Source organism: Heterocephalus glaber, unplaced genomic scaffold (assembly GCF_053883595.1).
Source record: "Heterocephalus glaber isolate CG9 unplaced genomic scaffold, H.glaber_assembly_v1.0 deba00001670, whole genome shotgun sequence".
NCBI lineage: Eukaryota > Metazoa > Chordata > Mammalia > Rodentia > Bathyergidae > Heterocephalus > Heterocephalus glaber.
Window position 1 is genome coordinate 181,546 of NW_028258408.1, and position 18,166 is coordinate 199,711.

The 18,166-nt window shown below is 56.5% G+C and overlaps 1 protein-coding gene and 1 non-coding gene across 4 annotated transcripts; one reads left to right on the forward strand and one right to left on the reverse strand.

Moving 5' to 3' along the window:
• Positions 1-402: 402 nt before the first annotated feature.
• On the forward strand, positions 403-16,214 carry Plekhg2 (pleckstrin homology and RhoGEF domain containing G2). 3 transcript variants are annotated; one of them, XM_087197484.1, is made up of 18 exons: positions 404-4,981; positions 5,616-5,875; positions 5,949-6,049; positions 7,004-7,070; positions 7,200-7,246; positions 7,483-7,633; positions 7,915-8,052; positions 8,217-8,417; positions 9,616-9,708; positions 9,797-9,883; positions 10,241-10,274; positions 10,361-10,462; positions 10,552-10,599; positions 10,674-10,712; positions 10,855-10,871; positions 11,363-11,539; positions 11,661-12,555; positions 12,638-16,214. In XM_087197484.1, the coding sequence occupies exons 1-18, from the start codon at positions 4,879-4,881 to the stop codon at positions 14,170-14,172; spliced, it is 4,095 nt and encodes a 1,364-aa protein (XP_087053610.1). In that variant the 5' UTR covers positions 404-4,878; the 3' UTR covers positions 14,173-16,214. The 3 variants fall into 3 exon arrangements, with proteins under 3 accessions (XP_021095310.1, XP_087053610.1, XP_021095309.1); XM_021239651.2 differs by lacking the exon at positions 8,217-8,417 and having other exon boundaries at positions 403-4,981; XM_021239650.2 differs by lacking the exon at positions 10,674-10,712.
• Positions 2,985-3,077, reverse strand: Trnai-uau (transfer RNA isoleucine (anticodon UAU)). Its single transcript is given in 2 exon segments — positions 2,985-3,020; positions 3,040-3,077. It is a non-coding gene; the product is annotated as a tRNA-Ile (tRNA).
• Positions 16,215-18,166: the final 1,952 nt, after the last annotated feature.

The window sequence follows — 18,166 nt, forward strand, 5'->3', positions numbered from 1 at the left end:
AAGGCCTAGAGGCAGTGAGAAAAGTGGGAAGACAATGACATTTTTTAGAAGCTGGATAGGGGACTGACCCCCAAGCTCTCCCAGAGCTCAGCCTCCTGCGGGAGCTTACCTGGCAGGAAGTGACGCCACCGGCCTCGGCCCTTCACCTGAGAAGGCGGGGACAGGTGAGGTCACCCCGAAGGAACCAGGAGAGCCAGTTCTCGGGACGTGGGGGCCGGTGCGCTCCCCAGCCCGGCAGGCTCCTTGACCCAGCTCGGGCGGGCGGGCGGGGACGGGATGTTTCCGTCCCCACGAGGCCAAGACGGACTGCCTGGGCGGCGTGGGGAGGACGGAATGTGCCGGAACGCGAGCCCAGCGGGGGCGGGGGAGGCCGGGCTGCTGGGGCGAGGCGAGGGGGAGGGGAAGGGGGAGCAGCACCCCGAGTCTCTGGACTCCCGACTTGGGGGACAGACTTTCTGAAGAGGAAGGGTTCCCCCCGTCCCCCCGGGTACTGAGGATTGACCCCAGGACTTTCGCACTGAGCGATTCATTGTTTTTTGAGACAGGGTTCCCTAAGTCATTAAACTGCCCGTGTTTGTGCTTGGGAGCCTCCTGATTTAGCCTCCCAGAATACTGGGACTATGGGGTGGAGAGGTTTTTAAAGTCTCAAGGAGTCTAGAATCTCGGCACTCTGAACTCAGGCTGGGCTTCTGGCGACTTCGAATCTGAACGCTAGTGGTGCCCACACCCGTTGGGGATCAAGGAACTCACAATGACTGGATCCTGGCTTTCCCTGACCCTCGGAGCTGGGGCCTCGCACTGCAGCTGAGCGTAGGCCGGGCCGAGCCTCGGGGCGGGGCGGCACCGAGTTCTCAGACCTTAGAAGGCGAGGCGTTGGGGCCGCGGGCAGGGGGGCCGCGCCGGAAGCCACCCCGCGTCAGGCCTGTGCCCGGGCCCCTCCTCGACCCTCTTCCCTCCTCCCTGCCACTTCCCTCTCGCTCCTCCCTTCTCTCCCCTCCCTCTCACTTCCTCCTCACCCCGTCCCTCCCTCCCCCATCATGTCTCCTTCCCCATTGCTCCTCTCCCTCTTCCTTGCCAGCATCCCTGTCCCCCTGTCCCGTATCCCCTCTCCCATCCCCCCTTCTTTCCACTGTTCTTCCTGCCCTGCCAACCCATCCCCCTCCTCCTATGCTGTCCTCTTGCGCAGCAGCCTCCCTTAACCTTCCTGCCCCTTCTCCCTTGCCCTCCCTCTCCTCTGGCCTTCCTAGTCCCATTCCCCATCTGTCTGGCCTTTGGTCTCCTCTTCCAGGAAACTGCCTCCCTTTGGGAAAAGGCTCCGGATCTGGTACGTAGAAGGAGGACTAGGAGAAAAGGAGGGAAACAGAAACCCAGAGACCCAAGGCAGAGAGCAAGCAGTGCCCAGACATCCTCAGAAAATCAGACTTGGACTCTGAAAGAACCAGAAGCAGACATTGCCGGTCATTTCTTTAGCCAGAACAGATTCTCTTCCCCCTTCCAAAAATAAAACATCAACAAAAACACTGGGCCAGAGATGTAGCTCAGTGGTAGAGCACTGTTGAGTTATGTGTGAAATGCTGGGTTCCATCCCCAGCACCCACCAAAACAAAACAAAAATCACCTTCATCTAAGAAAATGACACCTGCCACCAGCTACCAGGGTTCAGGCCAGACACCAGGGACCTGGGAGGCCTTTGCTTCCTCCCTCAAACCCACAGCCCAGGCCAAGAGCTGTTCTGTGTGATCACCTTCAAGACAGATCTACACCCCATCCTCCAGCGCAGCCATGACCCCCATGTGGTCGCCTCTGTTCTCTCCCAACTGACCCTTCAAGGCAGCCCCTCCCTAACTTCTACAAGGGCCCTTGCCCTCAGTCTCTTTCCCCACACCTCCGAGGCTACCAAGGGAAGCCTGTTAGGACGCCTGAGTCAGATCGCAAGTCAAAGCCTACCTTGAGGTCCTCTCAGCCCACACAGCCTGGCTCCCATATCCTCCCCTGCCAGTGCTCCTCCTGCTCTCTCACACTGGCTTCCTAGGTGCTGCCCTGGCTGACCTGTCTGCCTGGAACAGGCCTCTGTCGCCCCCTGGCTCACTCCCTCCTTCCGGTAGCTGGTGAAAAGAGATTGTCCCTGAGTAGTATACTGAGACCCACACAACCTGCCTTCAATTCCTCAACCTCTTTACTTTGCTCTGCTTTCTGCATGACGTTTATTGCCACCTAACATACAAATGTACTTAATTCTTCTCTTTTGTTTTTATGACAGTGTCGCACTAAGCAGTTTGGGCTGGCCTTGAACTATGGAGCCCAGTCTGGCCTCAAAGTCACTGCGATCCTCCTGCCTCAGCCTCTCAAGTGCTGAGATTACAGGCTTGCGCCGCCACCATGCCTGGCCATACTTCTTTTTTTTTTTTTTTTTGGTACCGGGGATCAAACTCGGGTCCTTGCGCTTGCACAGCAGGCGGTGAAACCACTGAGCTAAATCCCCGGCCCCTATACTTAATTATTATTATTATTTTTTTTTTTGGTCCCTCGGATACGAACTCAAATCCTTCCGCTTGCGCAGCAGGCGGCGAAACCACTGAGCCAAATCCCCGGCCCCACTTAATTCTTTTAAAAATTGTTTTAACATGTTTTCAGTGCATGGTTACGTTCATAATGGGAAGATGGTACATATACCTAACACATCTTAATTCTTTTTACTCCTCCTTCACATCGCTACGGAAGTCTTTCAAAATTTGTAAACTCAATTAGATGCTCAGAATATCTGAGATGTAATACTGCCCCCTGGTGTCCAGAACTGGAATGGCACCTTTCCACAATATAGAACACTCAATAGTGTTCGCCAAAGAAATCTGAGCCCGAAAATGTAGATGAAAATGTGAATTCCTCTAAGTGACATAGGTATTTTGGCTTACTTATAAACTGCGTAAGTTAATACATATAGATTTAAAAAGGTAAAACGTGCCGAATTAAACGAAGAAAAGCAGTGCTCCAGGTGAGGATCGAACTCACAACCTCGGCATCGCTCCGCCCGCACTGTTATATAAGTACCGCGCGCTAACCGATTGCGCCACTGGAGCTTCGACCGCACCCTCTGGCATTTAAATCCTTCAGTTACTCATAACCACGTGACCGCTGGACAGCTCTGCATGGATTGGCTATGCAAATAGAATCTTCCGGTTGACCAATAGGAGGAAGAGGATGACTAGTTCCGGATTCTCACGCCTCACAGGCCCTTGCTGTAAAAGGGAAAAGTCCTCGGGCCGCCTGGAATGTGGGGCAGTGGCCTGCCAGAGGACTCGCCTCCTCATGAATATTCAGAAACCAGGGAGGCGGGGTCTTAACCCTTTGTAGGCAGCCCGGCCGGAAAGCGGCCCCTCCCCGCCCCCCCGCGGGGAGGAACAGGATATGAGCCCCGGCGTCAAAGGGGGATGGGAAACCTCGGGCGACCGCCCCCCGCCCCAAAGCTGGGACCCGACTGTTCCGCCCCAGATGTGGCGCTGCCGTCACCAGGGCCTGGTACCACCCGCCCCGGAGGCTGAGGGATCGCTCAGACCCAGACGTCCGAGATTTCTGTATCGCGTCTTGAGAGACCTCGAAGTCCAGACCCCCGCGTCCGGGCTGAGGGACCTCAGGTGCCCAGCGCCCCCTCCTGGAGCAGGCATCAGCCCCGCGAGACCCGGGAGCCTGAGCGTCTCGTACCCGGGTCTGAAGAACTCAGGATCCAGAACCGTAATTCTCTCAAGAGCATTTCCCAGAAATCCGAGTCAAAGACCGTCGGGGTGGAGGAACTTAGGGTCCGGACCTCTAGCGCCTTAATTATAGTCTGTTTGGGGCTGCAGCGTCCCCCACTTCAAGGGGACCCAGGAGTTTGGGACGCCGTGCGCGCCCGCCTTGAGGAGATTTGATCCCTGAGACTAGAATTTGGGGAACTCCGGAACCCGTGCCCCTACGGCCCTACCTAGAAAACTCAGGAATTTGAGTCCCCAGCGCCCCCATCGGAGTCTGAAGAGTCGAAGCTCCCAGCATCCCCCACTTAGAACACCAGGAAATTCGGACTACTGGACCCCAACCCCAGAGACCCGGGATTCTGGCTCCTGGAGCCTGAGAGCTCGAAGTTCACGCCCCGGGGTCCCGGGGCCCGCGCCTCCCTCCTTGGGGACCGCGATCGGGCAGACCGGGAACCCGGCTCGGCGCCCGGCGCGGGCGGCTCCCCGGGAGGTGAGAAGAGGCGAGGGACGCGCGGGGGGAGGGGGCGGTGCCCCGGCGGAACAATGAGGGGGCGTGCCGGCGGGCGAGCGCGGCGCCGGCGGGATCCGGGACCCGGGCTGGTGAGGAGGCTCGAGGGAGGCCTCGGTGCTGGAGACGCCGGCCGTGAATCGGAGGAACCCGTGCAAGAGGGTGGAGGCCCAGGGCCGGTGCCCCAGCGCGCAGTCCTCGGCGGGGGAGGGAGCCGTCTGCAGGACCCTGGCATCCGGTCCCCCAGCCTCCGCCCTCCCCTGGGACCCCGCGGCCTCCCGCCCACAGTTTTTCCCAGCCCTGCCCCTCGCCCTCCGCCCCAGCCGGAGTGCAGACGTTCCCAGGATCCCTGAGCCTGGGGCCCGGGACGCAGGACTCTGGCTTCCGCGACTCCTGCTCTCCTCGCTCCTCTTTGTCTCAACCTTTTCATCTTCTTTTCTAGGTTCTTTACTCGTCCCCCTCTTTCTGTCACTTTACCTGTGTGTTCCCCCGCCCCATTAGTGGCTCCCGGGGGTCCTTCCCTGGATTTAGACTGGCCTCCTAATTCCCAGCACCCCTCTGTGAGTCTGGGCGGCAAGAAGGCCTGTGGGTCGTGTACCCGAGAAGGGGACTTTCTGCAGGTGGCAGCCGTGCCTCTCAGCCATGCCTGAGGGAGCCCGTGGACAGAGCTTGCCCAAGCCCAGCCTCGGGTGTGGCCACAGAGGCGAAGTCTGTGACTGCCCAGCTGTGTGTGGGACTCGGACAGGTGAGCCACCAGGGCAGGGATGGAGCCCTTGGGCATTTGGTCTTTTCCTCAAGGCACCCAGCAGCCCTCTGGTGCAGTGTGGTGCTGGCAACGCAGGGTGATAGCCCGGTCTCACCTGCAGAGAGCCCCAAACTGACCGGTTCCCAATCAGTGACCGTCCAGAGGGCATGTGAGGGGAAATACCCCAGGGCTGGGGAGCCAGGCCTGACAGGTCAGGCTTCACAGAGCTGGGCAAAGGCAAGGAAGAGTGTTTTGCATCCGTGCAACAGGGCATGCAAAGACCCAGAGCCACTGTTTAGGTAATTGAGAGAAGTTGAGTGTGACTGGAGTGTAAGGAGGTAAAATGAGATGGTGGAGGACAGCTGGCTGGAGAGACAAGCCATGGTGGTCACATGAACTCCTGGGGATGACAGAGTCAGATGGGCAGATTAATAAAGAGCTCCCTTGCTGCTGCAAGGAGGTGAATTAAAGGTTTGGAGTGCAGGGAGAGCCCTGACAGGAGAGTACAGGACTGGACCAAGGAGTACAGTAGGAAAGAGGTGGGAGCCCCTGGGAAGGTGGTTAGCCGGGTGTGGGAGTATGGGGTCAGGGGAAGGGGAAGGGGGAACTTGACCTCCTGCTCCACATCCCACAGTGCCCACCATGGCCTCCCCCCGAGGTTCTGGGAGCTCCACATCCCTGAGCACAGTGGGCTCTGAAGGGGACCCGGCCCCAGGGCCCAGCCCAGCCTCCTCAGCCTCCAGGCCAGAGCCCCTACCAGGGCCCCCTATCCGCCTGCATCTGTCACCCGTGGGGATCCCAGGTTCAGCAAAACCCTCGAGGCTAGAGCGTGTGGCCCGGGAGATCGTGGAGACAGAGCGGGCCTACGTCCGAGACCTCCGCAGCATCGTGGAGGTGAGGCAGGCAGGTGCTTGAGGGCAGAGGGGGCAGGCCAGGCCGGGCCCTGGTGACCCAGTCATCCCTGCAGGACTACCTGGGCCCTCTGCTGGATGGCGGTGTCCTGGGGCTGAGCATGGAGCAGGTGGGCACATTGTTTGCCAACATCGAGGACATCTACGAGTTCAGCAGGTTAGGGGCAGTCGGGACAGGAATGGGTGCTGGCCACTTGGGGCTCAGGAGGCTGTGTCCTAACCTAAACCTTGGAACCCCACTGGGCACAGTGATGCACACCTGTAATCCCAGCCCTCTGGGAAGCTGAGGAAGGATCACAAGTTCAAGCCCAGCCTGGACAACTTACTGACTTAATAAGGTCCTATCTCAAAATAAATTTTAAAAGGCTAGGGATGTGGCTCAGTGTGAAGGTTCTGGGTTCAATCCCACTACAAAAACAAACCTTGGAACCCTTTAGCGCCCTCTCCAGGCTGGTCCAAGGGGCATGGTGACCTCAAGCACAGAGATCATGGCTTGAGTAGAATGACAGGACTCTAAACTACAGATTGGGATGATGGGGCCTGGCAGCAGGATGGAGTCTCTGCTGCAGCAGGTCTGGGCTCATCATGAATCTGAGGGTCACATGGTACCCCCAGGTCATGACCATGTGAACATTTTTGTGACCACCTTGTCCTGATTTGCCCAGGACTTTCCAACTTTAGCACTGCTTGTCCCTCATCTGGGACACTGTTTGGTCTTGGACGAACCAGGAGGGTTGGTCACTGATGTGAAGGCTGTCAGGGATCGTGATGCTCCGAATGCCTCTAGGAAATCTTGGGATCCCAGCAGATCTCAAGATCATCCCTGGGGCGGGGCTGTGGTGCCCTTTGTGGGCTGGACTGGCCCCTGACCCGAGCTCACGCCAGCTGACAGGCTTGCAGGCTGAAGGATCACGAAGTTGTCCAAGGACACAGTCTTAACAGGTTTTGGTCTCCCATGTAGCCACCAGAGACCTTTGCTCAGGACATGACATCCCTTTAAGGAGCCTAGCGGTCACTGAGTCCCCAGCCCCACAGGCTGTTGGGACATCTCCCAGAGGCCTCCCCTCGGGATGTGGAGGCAGGGAAGGTGCTCATGCTCTGTCCCCCACAGTGAGCTCTTGGAGGACCTGGAGGGCAGCAGCAGCGCCGGGGGCATCGCTGAATGCTTTGTGCAGAGGGTGAGCAAACAGGCGGGCTGGGCTGGGCGGGGAGGGGCCTGGCTAGGGGATAGCAGGCCTGCTTTGCAAGGCTGAAGTGGGTGGGGCGGCCAGGACCTGGGGTCTCCCTGACTGCCATGTCCCCTGCAGAGCGAGGATTTTGACATCTACACGTTATACTGCATGAACTATCCGAGGTGAGGTGTGGGGTGCCTGCTGGGCCCCAGGCTGAGCCCCAAGATGGTGTGCCAGCCCTCCTTTCTCTGCCCTGCCACCTGCCCTGCGTCATCCCTGACACATCAGGATGACCTCTCCCTCACTCCCCCAACCCTTGCCAGACCCTGACTGCCCCCAAACCCTGGCCACTTGCGGACCCCTCCCATCCCTACCCTCTGGAGCTGCCAGCCCCTACTGACCTGTGCTGTGCCCCCAGCTCCCTGGCCCTGCTCCGGGAGCTGTCACTGTCCCCACCAGCAGCCCTGTGGCTGCAGGAGCGTCAGGCCCAGCTTCGTCACTCACTGCCCCTGCAGAGCTTCCTGCTGAAACCTGTTCAGCGCATCCTCAAGTATCATCTGCTACTGCAGGTCAGCTTCAGGCCCTGGAGGCCTGGCTGGGAGTGGGGTGGGTGGCATCCTACACCTCAGTCATTTGCTGTTGATTCAAGAGGGGGCTCAAGAGTCTCTGCTAAACTGTGCCCCTGGGGAGCCTTTTGGGCCAGTGGTAGTGTCAGGTCTTGCTGGCAAAAAGGGGACTGGCACCCCAGATCCCACAGTCTCTGCCCCTTCCTGCACATTCCTCTGTCTCCTGTCCCTCTCATTCTCTCTCTCTTTTCCTCTCTGCCCTATATATTCGGTGCTTCTGGCAGGAACTAGGCAAGCACTGGGCAGAAGGCCCAGGGGCTGGAGGCCGTGAGATGGTGGAGGAAGCCATTGTGTCCATGACAGCAGTTGCCTGGTACATCAATGACATGAAGCGCAAGCAGGAGCACGCAGCACGCCTCCAGGTGGCCCAGCGTGGGGTGGGAGGCAAGGCCAGCTGTGCGGGGCCCTGAGGAGGACGGGGCAGTGCTTCAAGGCCTGGGATGTCCCTGTTGCCAACCCCCATCTTGTCCTGTTTATGTGTGCCACCCGCCCGTGCTCATCTCTGCATCTGGTGGGGTCCCTACAGGAGGTGCAGCGGCAGCTGGGAGGTTGGACTGGCCCGGAGCTCAGTGCTTTTGGGGAGCTGGTGCTGGAGGGTGCATTTCGAGGTGGCGGAGGGGGCGGCCCCCGGCTTCGAGGGGGTGAGCGGCTGCTCTTCCTGTTCTCACGGATGCTGCTCGTGGCCAAGCGCCGGGGGCCCGAATACATGTACAAGGGCCATATCTTTGTGAGTTTGGGGATGGGACGGGGCTAGACTGTTACCTACAAGGTGCATTCTTACCCTTACAGTGCCTAAAGGGATGGACCAGGGACAACCTGGATTGAAAGGGTCACAATTTCTTGAGTTCAAGAATAGGGGTAAAGGGCCAGGGATGTAGCTCAGTGGCACCTCACCTGCCTCAAAAGCACAAGGTCCTGAGTACCATGGGGAAAAAAAAAGAAAATAGGGTTAAGCCTGGGTATGGTATTGAATATCTGTAATCCCAGCAGTTGAGAGGCTGAGGCAGGAGGATCACCATGAGTTCAAGGCCAGCCTGGGCTACATAGTGAGACCTTGTCTTAAGGAAAGAAGGGCTGGGGATTTAGCTCAGTGGTTCTGCTGCCTGCCCCGCAAGTGCAAAGACTCAAGTTTGATCCCTGGTACCAAAAAAAAAAAAGAAAGAAAGAAAAGAAAGCCAGGGATTTAGCTCAGTGGTGCCACCGCCTGCCTGGAAAGCACAAGGTCCTGAGTTCAATGCCCGGGTTTTGTTTTTGTGGGGTTTTTTGGTACTGGGGATCAAACTCAGGTCCTTGCGCTTGCGCAGCAGGCATCGAAACCACTGAGCTAAATCCCTGGCCCCTATCCCCAGTTTTTTTTAAAGAAAAAAAAGAAAGGAAAGAACAGGGATTAAGGCTCTGTGTGGTAATGACACCTGTAATCCCAGCAGTCTGGGAGGCTGAGGTAGGAGGATGAGGAATTGTGTCCAGTCTGGGGAATTTACTTAGACCTTGTTTAAAAAGGGGGGATTTATGTTCAGTGGTTCCGTTGCCTGCCTCAAAAGCAAAAGATTGCGAGTTTGATTCCTGGTACCAAAAAACAAAAAAAGGGGGGTGGGGCAAGATGCTGGAGATATCGATCAGTGGGATAAGTGCTTGCCTAGCATGTGTGAGGCTCTGGGCTCAATCCCCAGCACTGCAAAGAAAAAGTAAAGAAATAAGGGGTGGGGTTGAGGCCTGCAGGGAAGAGCTGGATGTGCCCACTAAGCAGTGTCTTCTTCATGGGGAGCAGCGGGGCCCCTCTTCGTGAGGGAGGAGGGGTGTGGTGAGGGAGAAGCGGAGCCCAGCTGGTGGGGAGCAGTCTCACAGTGTGCGTCTTAGTGGGCAGGGACCTGGATGCACCTCATGGCTGAGCCTTGAGCTTGCTGTCCCCCCATCCTCTCCCTCAGTGCTGCAACCTGAGTGTGAGTGAGAGTCCTCGCGACCCTCTAGGGTTCAAGGTGTCCGATCTGACCATTCCCAAGCACAGGCACCTGCTTCAGGTGAGCACAGGTGGGTCTGGCCTGGCAGATGCCCCCACCCTGGACCTGCTCCTGGCTCACTGACTGCACCCACCCCACTCACCTCCAGGCCAAGAACCAAGAAGAGAAGAGGCTGTGGGTTCACTGTCTCCAGCGCCTCTTCTTTGAGAACCATCCTGCCTCCATCCCAGCCAAGGTACAGCCCTACCACGGGGGGGGGGTACTGGAGGACTCCCCAGTAGTATTAGATACCCTTTGAGCATACAGACACATTTTTTGAAACATGATTGCTAAAAGTGCAGAATTGTGCTACCTGAGTATGAATCCGAGCTCTACCACTCTTTCTGTTTTGTGATCTTGGGCAAATAACTTAACTTCTTTGGGCCTCGACTTCCTCACCTGGAGAAATGCTAATGCCTGACTCCTAGGGCAGTGGTGAGGGCTGGTGGTTGTCAGCCACAGCGTGGGCCTGACGTGTAAAAGTGCCCGTTCTTGGGGATGGCTGTGGTGCTGGGGGCCAGCCCCCCCTAAACCTCATCCTTGTCTGTTTCAGGCAAAACAAGTCCTCCTTGAAAACAGCCTGCACTGTGAGTTGGACTTGGGCTGGGAGGATGCAGAAGAAGAATTACTTCCAGGGAAAAGTAGGCTGTTAGCACCAAAACTCTCTCCATAGGTGCTCCGAAAAGTAAGCCTATCTCAGAGCCCCCGACATCCCCACTTGGGTCTCCCCAACCTCAAGATACTAAAAGTTTCACCCCTGGCTGGAGGAACACAGGTAAATGAGATGGGGTGCTGAGTATGGCCCCCTTCTCCCCCAGCACTGGAGCTGGGCTCCTGATCCCTTGTCACCCGCCTCTCCCGCAGCACCATCTCCGGGAGCCTCTGGCAGCCGCCGTGGGCGCAGGCAGTCTGGTAAGTTTACCGCCCAAAGGTGAGCCTGGCCCTCGGGTGGAGGTGGGCTGCTGATGTAACTCTGTCCTCCCCAGAACCGGTGAAGGACTCTTTTGTCAGGTTTCCACACAATGGTCAGTGGCTGGCTCCTGTCTGTCTCTCTGTACCCAGGGGGTACCCAGGGTGGATGGGGAGGGAATGAGGCAGCTTGTGAGTTATAAGCAGTCATTCATACACCTGTATCTCACTGACTTTTCTCTCCTTGTCTGTCCCCAGCTAAGCCTATATTCAAGGTAAGAAATGGCCCAAGCAGGGTCTGAGAAACTGGACTCTTGGGTCTGATGGAGAAGGAAATTTAAATTTCCAAATTCTAGGTTTGAATAAGAAAGAGGATTGGGCTGGGTATGGTGGCACACTCCTGTAATCCCAGCTACTTAGGAGGCTGAGGCAGGAAGAGCTCAGTTTTAAGCCCCACCAAGGCAACTGAGTGACTTAGTAAGACCCTGTCTCAAAATGAAAAATGGGCTGGGGATAGAGCTGTGTGAAGGTCCTTGGTTCCATCCCCAATACTCAAAAACACAAACAGCTAGAGGTGTAACTTAGTGGAGTAGAGCACTTGCTTAGCATGTAAGGGACCAAGTTCAATCCCCAGTACTGCTGCAAAAAAAAAAAAAAAAAAAAAAAGTGGAGGGGATTGAGGCTCAGATACCCTCATCTGGTAAGGAAAGTGGGGGACAGGCCCTCCTGCTTCTTGCTTTCATCCCCTCCCCTCTCCTCCACACAGCATGCTGGCAGTGAAGGGGAGCTCTATGCCCCCTCGGAATCACAGCCACCAGTGTCAACTCCTGCACCCCCTGAAGACCTGGAGGATGCTGGCCCCCCAACGCTGGACCCCTCTGGAACTTCAATCACTGAAGAAATCCTGGAACTACTAAACCAGAGAGGCCTTCGGGACCCAGGGGTGAGTTGGGCATCGAGTCACAGCATTCTTGGGGCACCACCGGGCTCCAGCAGGCAGAGAGCAGGGAGCAGGTTGGCCACCCCACCCTGGTATCTTTGGCATCTTTCTCTGCCCACTACAGCCAGTCACCAATGATATTCCCAAGTTCCCTGGAGACTCCCAGGTGCCAGCTGACAGCGAAACCCTCACATTCCAAGCCCTGCCCAGCCGAGACTCTTCAGAAGAAGAGGAGGAGGAAGAGCTGGAGATGGATGAACGGGAGCCTTCCCCACTCCATGTCTTAGAAGGGCTTGACAGTTCCAGTGCAGCCGAAATTCCCGACATTCCCAACCTCACCAAGATTCCTGACGTACCAAACCTCCCTGAAATTTCTGAAGTTCCCCACCTTCCCAGTCTCTCTGACATTCCTGGTGTTTTTGAAATGCCCTACCTTCCAGCCATGCCTGATGTGCCCAATATTCCCTGTCTTTCTGATTCTCCCTCCCTTCCCTGTGACCCCTGGCTCCCCGGACCTCTGCAGGAGCCAGCTGAGGCACTACCCACCAGGAGGGAACTGTTCCCTGGAAGCAATGCTGGAAAACTGGGAGAGCCCACTTCAGGAAGCAGGGTTGGGCAGGCTGAGGAGGAAGAAGGGATATTCTCAGATTTCCAGCCCCAGGATATCACCCAAGCTCAGGGATTCCCCAGTGAGCTGGAATTCCACTCTTGCTCAGAAATCCGGAGTGCCTGGCAGTCATTGGAGCAGGGGCAGCTGGCCCGGCCAGGCTTCCCAGAACCACTGCTCATCCTGGAGGACTCGGATCTGGGTGGAAACAGTGGGAGTGGGAAGGCAGGAGCCCCACACTCAGAGCGGGCAGCGTCTCGCGTGCGAGAACTGACCCGGCTCTACAGTGAGCGGATCCAGCAGATGCAGCGGGCTGAGACACGGGCATCAGCCAATGCCCCCCGCCGCAGGCCACGGGTCCTGGCCCAGCCCCAGCCGACCCCCTGCCCACCCCAGGAGCAGGCTGAGCCTGGTGAGCTCTGGGTACATGGTGGGCAGAGGCGGCCGAGGCTAGGGCTTTGGCACTCACTCGATCCTCTTTTCTCTGCGCACAGGGCCCCTTCCTGCCTTTGGACACGTGCTGGTGTGTGAGCTGGCCTTCCCGCTGACCTGTGCCCAACAGTCTGTCCCCCTGGGCCCTGCTGCCCGGATTCAAGCTGCCATACCCTTAACTAAGCAGAGAGGACACCTGGATGGCCAGAGTCTAAATGTTTCAGATTTGCCTGAGCAAGACCAGCTGGATATTCGCATTTGGGCTCCTGCCTTGCCTGAGCAAGGAGTCCTCCAGAATGCCCCGGCCCCAGCCACGTCACTCAAGCAAGAAGCCCCTCCAGACACCCAGCTGTCATCTGTTTCAACTTTGCCTGATCAAAGCCACCTGGAAATCCAGATTCCATCCGCCACTCCCATGCCTGAGCATAGATGTGACATGGATATACAGCTTCCATCTATCACCTGCTCTTCTGACCAAGGGCGCCACGTGGACATCCAGATTTCAACCACTCCAGCAATGCCCAAGCAGAGAGGTTGTTCTGAGCTCATGGTTTTAGCCGCCACCCCTTTACCCAAGCAAGAAGGCTATCTAGACAGCCAGAGCCCAAGCAACATCCCAGGGGCTGAGGAAGTAGGTTCGAGGGATGACCAGTGCCCTGCCACTGTCTCTGGCCGAGGCTTCAACCCTATGCTGAGTCGAGGAAGCAGCTTGGACCATCAGATCCCAGCTGGCATCCCTCTGCCCTTGTCACGTGACTCCCCAGACATTTCTGTTGCAGGCGCCTCGCCTCTGCCTGCATGTAGAGGGTACCTGGACTGTCAGGTTCCAGCGGGCTCACCTCTGTCTTTGTCTCAAGACCTCTTGGACATTCAAGTTCCAGCTGCCACTCCTTTGCCCCAGCCGCAAGGCCTCATGGACATCCAAGTCCAAGCCCTCCCCTCTTTGCCCAAACAAGGAGACCCCTCAGCCATCCAGGGCCCCACTGCCACACTACTGCCTCAGGAGCATGGCCTTACAGACACACAGGCCCCCAGAGTCACACCTGTGTTGGGGCAGCAAGAATTCCCAAACATCTGCCTTGCAGCTGCCACTTTACCTGAGCAAGGCAGCCCTCAGGACATTCAAAGCCTGGTACCCATGCCAGTTCAGACCACTGGGATTTTATCCAAAGCAGGAGGCCCCTCAGCCTCTCTTGTTGCTAGGTCAGAGTCTACAGACTTGACCCCACCCCACAGTCCCCTGCCCCCCACCCATCAGCTCCTGGGCCCCACTGCAGCTGCCCTCTCAAGATACCTGGCAGCCTCCTACATCAGCCAGAGCCTGGCTCGAAGGCATGGGGCTGGGGGAGAAGCCCCCCTGGCCTCCCGGGCCCCCTGGTCCTCTGCTCCCACGTCCCGGGCACCTTCACCCCCGCTCCAGCCCCAGCCCCCACCACCCCCAGCCAGGCGGCTCAGCTACGCCACCACGGTCAGCATCCAAGTGGGAGGTGGGGGGCGGCTGCGGCCAGCCAAGGCCCAGGTCAGGTTGAACCACCCTGCTCTCTTGGCCCCCCACCCAGGAGCCTGTGGGCCTCCGCAGGGCCCAGGAGGCTCCTGATGCCCCCTTTCTGTAGTGATTCAGGACATCAGGCTTCCCAAAAAGCAATGACTTCAACCAGTGCCGCACACTCCCAGAATTTCACCCAGAAGTCCCGACACAGGTCTAGAGGTGGCTGCAGCCTTCTTGCTCCTCAGACCTGTTTGCACAAATGGCCCTTCTTGATTTGATCCAACAGGGATGGGGAAGGGGGGGCATCATTAATATTTTATTAAGTAATACAGGATTCTGTGTTTTCCCCTTCTGATGTTTGTGGAGGGGGTGATAGGATGTGTTGACCACACGATCACTGGTTCTGAGAATTGGAAGGATCTCAAGTGTTTGAGAATTACTAGAAACTAGACCTACTACAGTTTGATGTGCAAGGCGCTCATTATCAGGAAATCCAGGTTAAGTCTGTCTCCCAGCTGGGGATGTGGCTCAGTGGAAGAGCACTTAGCAACAGGTGCAAGGTGCTGGTTTCATACCCAGTACTGAAAGGCCCTGTAGTCCCAGCACTCAGGAGGCTGAGGCAGGAGGGTCCTTGTGAGTTCAAGGACAGCCTGGGCTACATAGCAAAACCCTATCTCAAAAAATGAAAAGGGGCAGGGGCTTACTCCCAATAGACTTCTCGGAGTTCATTTTCTTAGCAACTTAAGGAGTATCCAGCTTATGTCCTATAATCATCTATTCATGTCACATGCTCAGCTGTTGCTCCATCTGTCCTCCCCTCTGGTGTGTAACTCTCCATCTTCCAAACTACTATCTTTTGCTTATCCAACTATCTCTACCCTTTCATTCTTCCATCCTTCCCCCATGTAACATTCCATTCCTCCATCAGCCCAAACATCTAACATTCTACCTGTCCATCTCCATCTGGCACCCCCACTCCATTTGTCTCTGTCCCTCTGTCAGTCACTCATACACCTCATTCACCCGTTTCCAGATCCATTAGCCCACCCATCCCTCCTCATTGGGGTTCTGGGGAAGACAGTTCCATGCTAACATTAGGGTGGATCAGGTTTAGGGCTCTGGTTTCCCTTGGCAGCCCCTCCCCATCCACATGAATATCCCAATTCTTGTGCCCACCCCCACACACCACATCCTTCACCCCCTCCTTTGGGACTGCAACAATTCCTCAACATGGTTCCTCCCACAAAATAACTCCAGTCATAGACAAAAGGCTTTTATGGTAGGATCCTCCTGCCCTCTCCTTCCTGCATTGGTGGGCTCAGAACTGAGGATAATTTAGGCAGTTTAATAATATCAGCTGCTTCTATCAAACACTTAATGAGGCAGCACTGTGTCATGGTGAATTCAAGCTCCATCTTTTCTCGGTGTGTGACCTTCCTCTCTGAGCCTGTTATGTACAAAATGACAGTGCCTGTTCCCTAGGAATGGCTCCGGCATCCAGGGAGTGTACCCTCACTCCCCAGAGGTGCCCAAGTCTCTGGCTCAGCAAGGGCTCCATCCAAATCACAGGGACCCCAGGACCTAGCCTCAGCCTATTGAATCAGAACCTCCAGAGCAGAGCCTGGGAATCTGTTAGCATCTGGCTAATGGCAAAAAGCTGACAGTACTAGCTGCATACCATGAGCATTCCAGTCAATTTTCTGTGCGCCTATCCACTTTGGGTCTTCACAGTATCCCTGAAGGGCAAGTGAGGGTGTGTTTTCATTGGTTTTGTTTTGTTTTGGGTCGGTACTGGAAATCAAATGCAGACCCTCTATGCTAGACAAGTGCTCTCACTGAGCTACACCCCCCAGCCCCCTGTGAAGATGGCTTTTGTAACAGGTGTAGGGATAAAGAAAGGGAGGCAGGGAGAAAGGGACCTGCCTAGTCCCACAGCTAAGAAAGGGCGAAGATGGACCAAGCCTTGCAGCCTTGCTCAAGTCTGTGCTCTCAGATTTGAGTGCCTGTCCAATACTAGGTGCCCAAGGCCCATTTCCTTGGCCCCCTGAGCTTGTAGCCTGTTGCTTCCTGGGGCCCATGGGATCCTGGCACTCGGCTGAGTTAGGCAGCCAGCAAGGCCTGGCTCAATAAATGTTAGCTGGTGGCTTCTACATGTTGTTTATTGAATGACTGCTGTGTGCCAGGGCCTGGGCTGAGTCCTGGGGCCCACAGTAGCTGAGGTGGCCACCTCAGCCTACCGTGATCAAGGACTCCACGGTGGCCTCCCAGGGTCAGGACTGAGCCTGGCCCTCCCCTCCTCCACCCAGGCTTCACATTCCCCACTGAAGAATAGTTCCCAGCCTGGCCTGGGCTCCCAGTGGCGCTGGAATTCCCGGCATTTGAGGAGGCAGGGAGGGAAAAGGGGCTGTCTACTCCAAGCCAGGAGCAGCTAAGGAGAGGCGGGCTCCCTCTCCAGATGTGTTCCAGCTGTCCTGGGAAGGAGCCGGGAGCCTCAATAAAGGGACCTCTGAACCCTGTAGGAAAACCACGGGCTCCAGGCCTACCTGTCTCAATCCCTCTGGGCGTCTGAATTCCATCCCTCCCTCCTGCCCAACTTCTACCTCTGCTTCACTGGCCCCAGTTCCCATTCCCTCCAGCATTGCCCCTGCTGGCCAAACATCACCTGCCTGCTGAGGGGGCTTCTTTAGAGCTATAGCTAGAACTGAAAGCTGAAGGTAGCTGCAGTGGTGTGTGGCTGTAGTCCCAGCCCTCAGGATGCTGAGGCAGGAGGGTCACTTGAACCCGGGAATTAAGAGGCAAGTGTGGCAACCTGAGCAACACAGTGAGACCTCATTTCAAAACAGGGTGGGGCAAGAGTGGCACCCACTGCCCTCCTTACCTAGTTAACACAAGTCAACTCCAACTCCAGTGCAAAACCTGCTGAGCTTCAGAACACTTTTTGGCCACCAGGACAGTTTTCTCATCCAGTAACAGGAGACTATGTCACCAATCTCAGGGCCATCAGGAAGAGCTGTCCTGAGAGGCTTAGGCTGGCCCCTCACTGGTGCTCAGTGAGCCTCACTCCCTTCTGTGTACTTGGTTAGTGCTGTCCCACCCAGCTTTCCTTGATGACACTGTTCTGACAGCCCAGCTTGGTGGCCACTCCAGGCTCCTGTCTTGGGAAGGGCAGATATGTACAAACAGGGCCACTGGACACTGAATGTCAAGCTGGGAGACTTTCCCCTCAGTTGAGGTTCAAGCAGTCCCTCCAGCAGCCTGTAAAGCTGACTCTGGAAGATTTCCACCATCCCAACAGCGCAGCAAGCTCAGACTTCCTCTGGCTCCCTGCCTATGAGATCACTTCCACCCCACTCCTCCTCCTCTAGCAACACCAGTTTGGGACTTCTTGGGAGACCAGCAGTTGGTATGGCTACTGCAGTGTCCCCACATGGCACAGCAGAGGTGTTCAAGGGGCATGGGAAACCAAAGAGAAGCATCAGAAAAGGTAGTTGGGAGTGGGGAGTGGTGGCACACACCTATAATTCCAGCACTCTGGGAGGCTGAGGCAGGAGGATCACAGGTTTTTTTTGGTACCGGGATACAACTAGGGACCTTGTGCTTTCGAGGCAGGCGTCGGAACCACTGAGCTAAATCCCCGGCCCCTAGACAGATCACAAGTTTGAGCCCAGCTTGGGTGACACAGTCACCTAATGGGACTGTCTTAAAGGATGGCCTGGTGTGGTGGTGCACATCGGCAGTCCCAGCACTCAGGGGGCTGAGGCAGGATAGCTGAGTTCAAGGCCACTTGAACTACATAGACCTTGTCTCAAAAAATAAATAAGTAAATAAAGAGGGATGTACCTTTGTGTAAAAGTCCTAGGGCTCAAGCCCCAGAATTGTACAAGAAAAAAAAAGGAAAGAGAATGAAGAATGAAGCTAATGGTCAGACTGATCCTGGCTCAGATGTCATCTTCCCCGGGGAGCCCACTGAACCCGTGGGGCTGGGTCAGGTACCTTTTTGTGGGCCCCACAATCCACTGCACTTCTCAAAAGTGGACTACTCTGAGCAGGTGGCCCCCAAACTGAAGGCTGTAGGGCAGAGACAGGCCCTTTTGGACTATCT

Bases quoted from the DNA above. Each gene is read 5' to 3' on its own strand.
- Plekhg2 (XM_087197484.1), top strand. From the start codon at position 4,879: ATGCCTGAGGGAGCCCGTGGACAGAGCTTGCCCAAGCCCAGCCTCGGG. The intron at 5,876-5,948 runs GTGAGGCAGGCA...TCATCCCTGCAG, and splicing joins ACCTCCGCAGCATCGTGGAG to GACTACCTGGGCCCTCTGCT. The intron at 7,634-7,914 runs GTCAGCTTCAGG...TGCTTCTGGCAG, and splicing joins AGTATCATCTGCTACTGCAG to GAACTAGGCAAGCACTGGGC.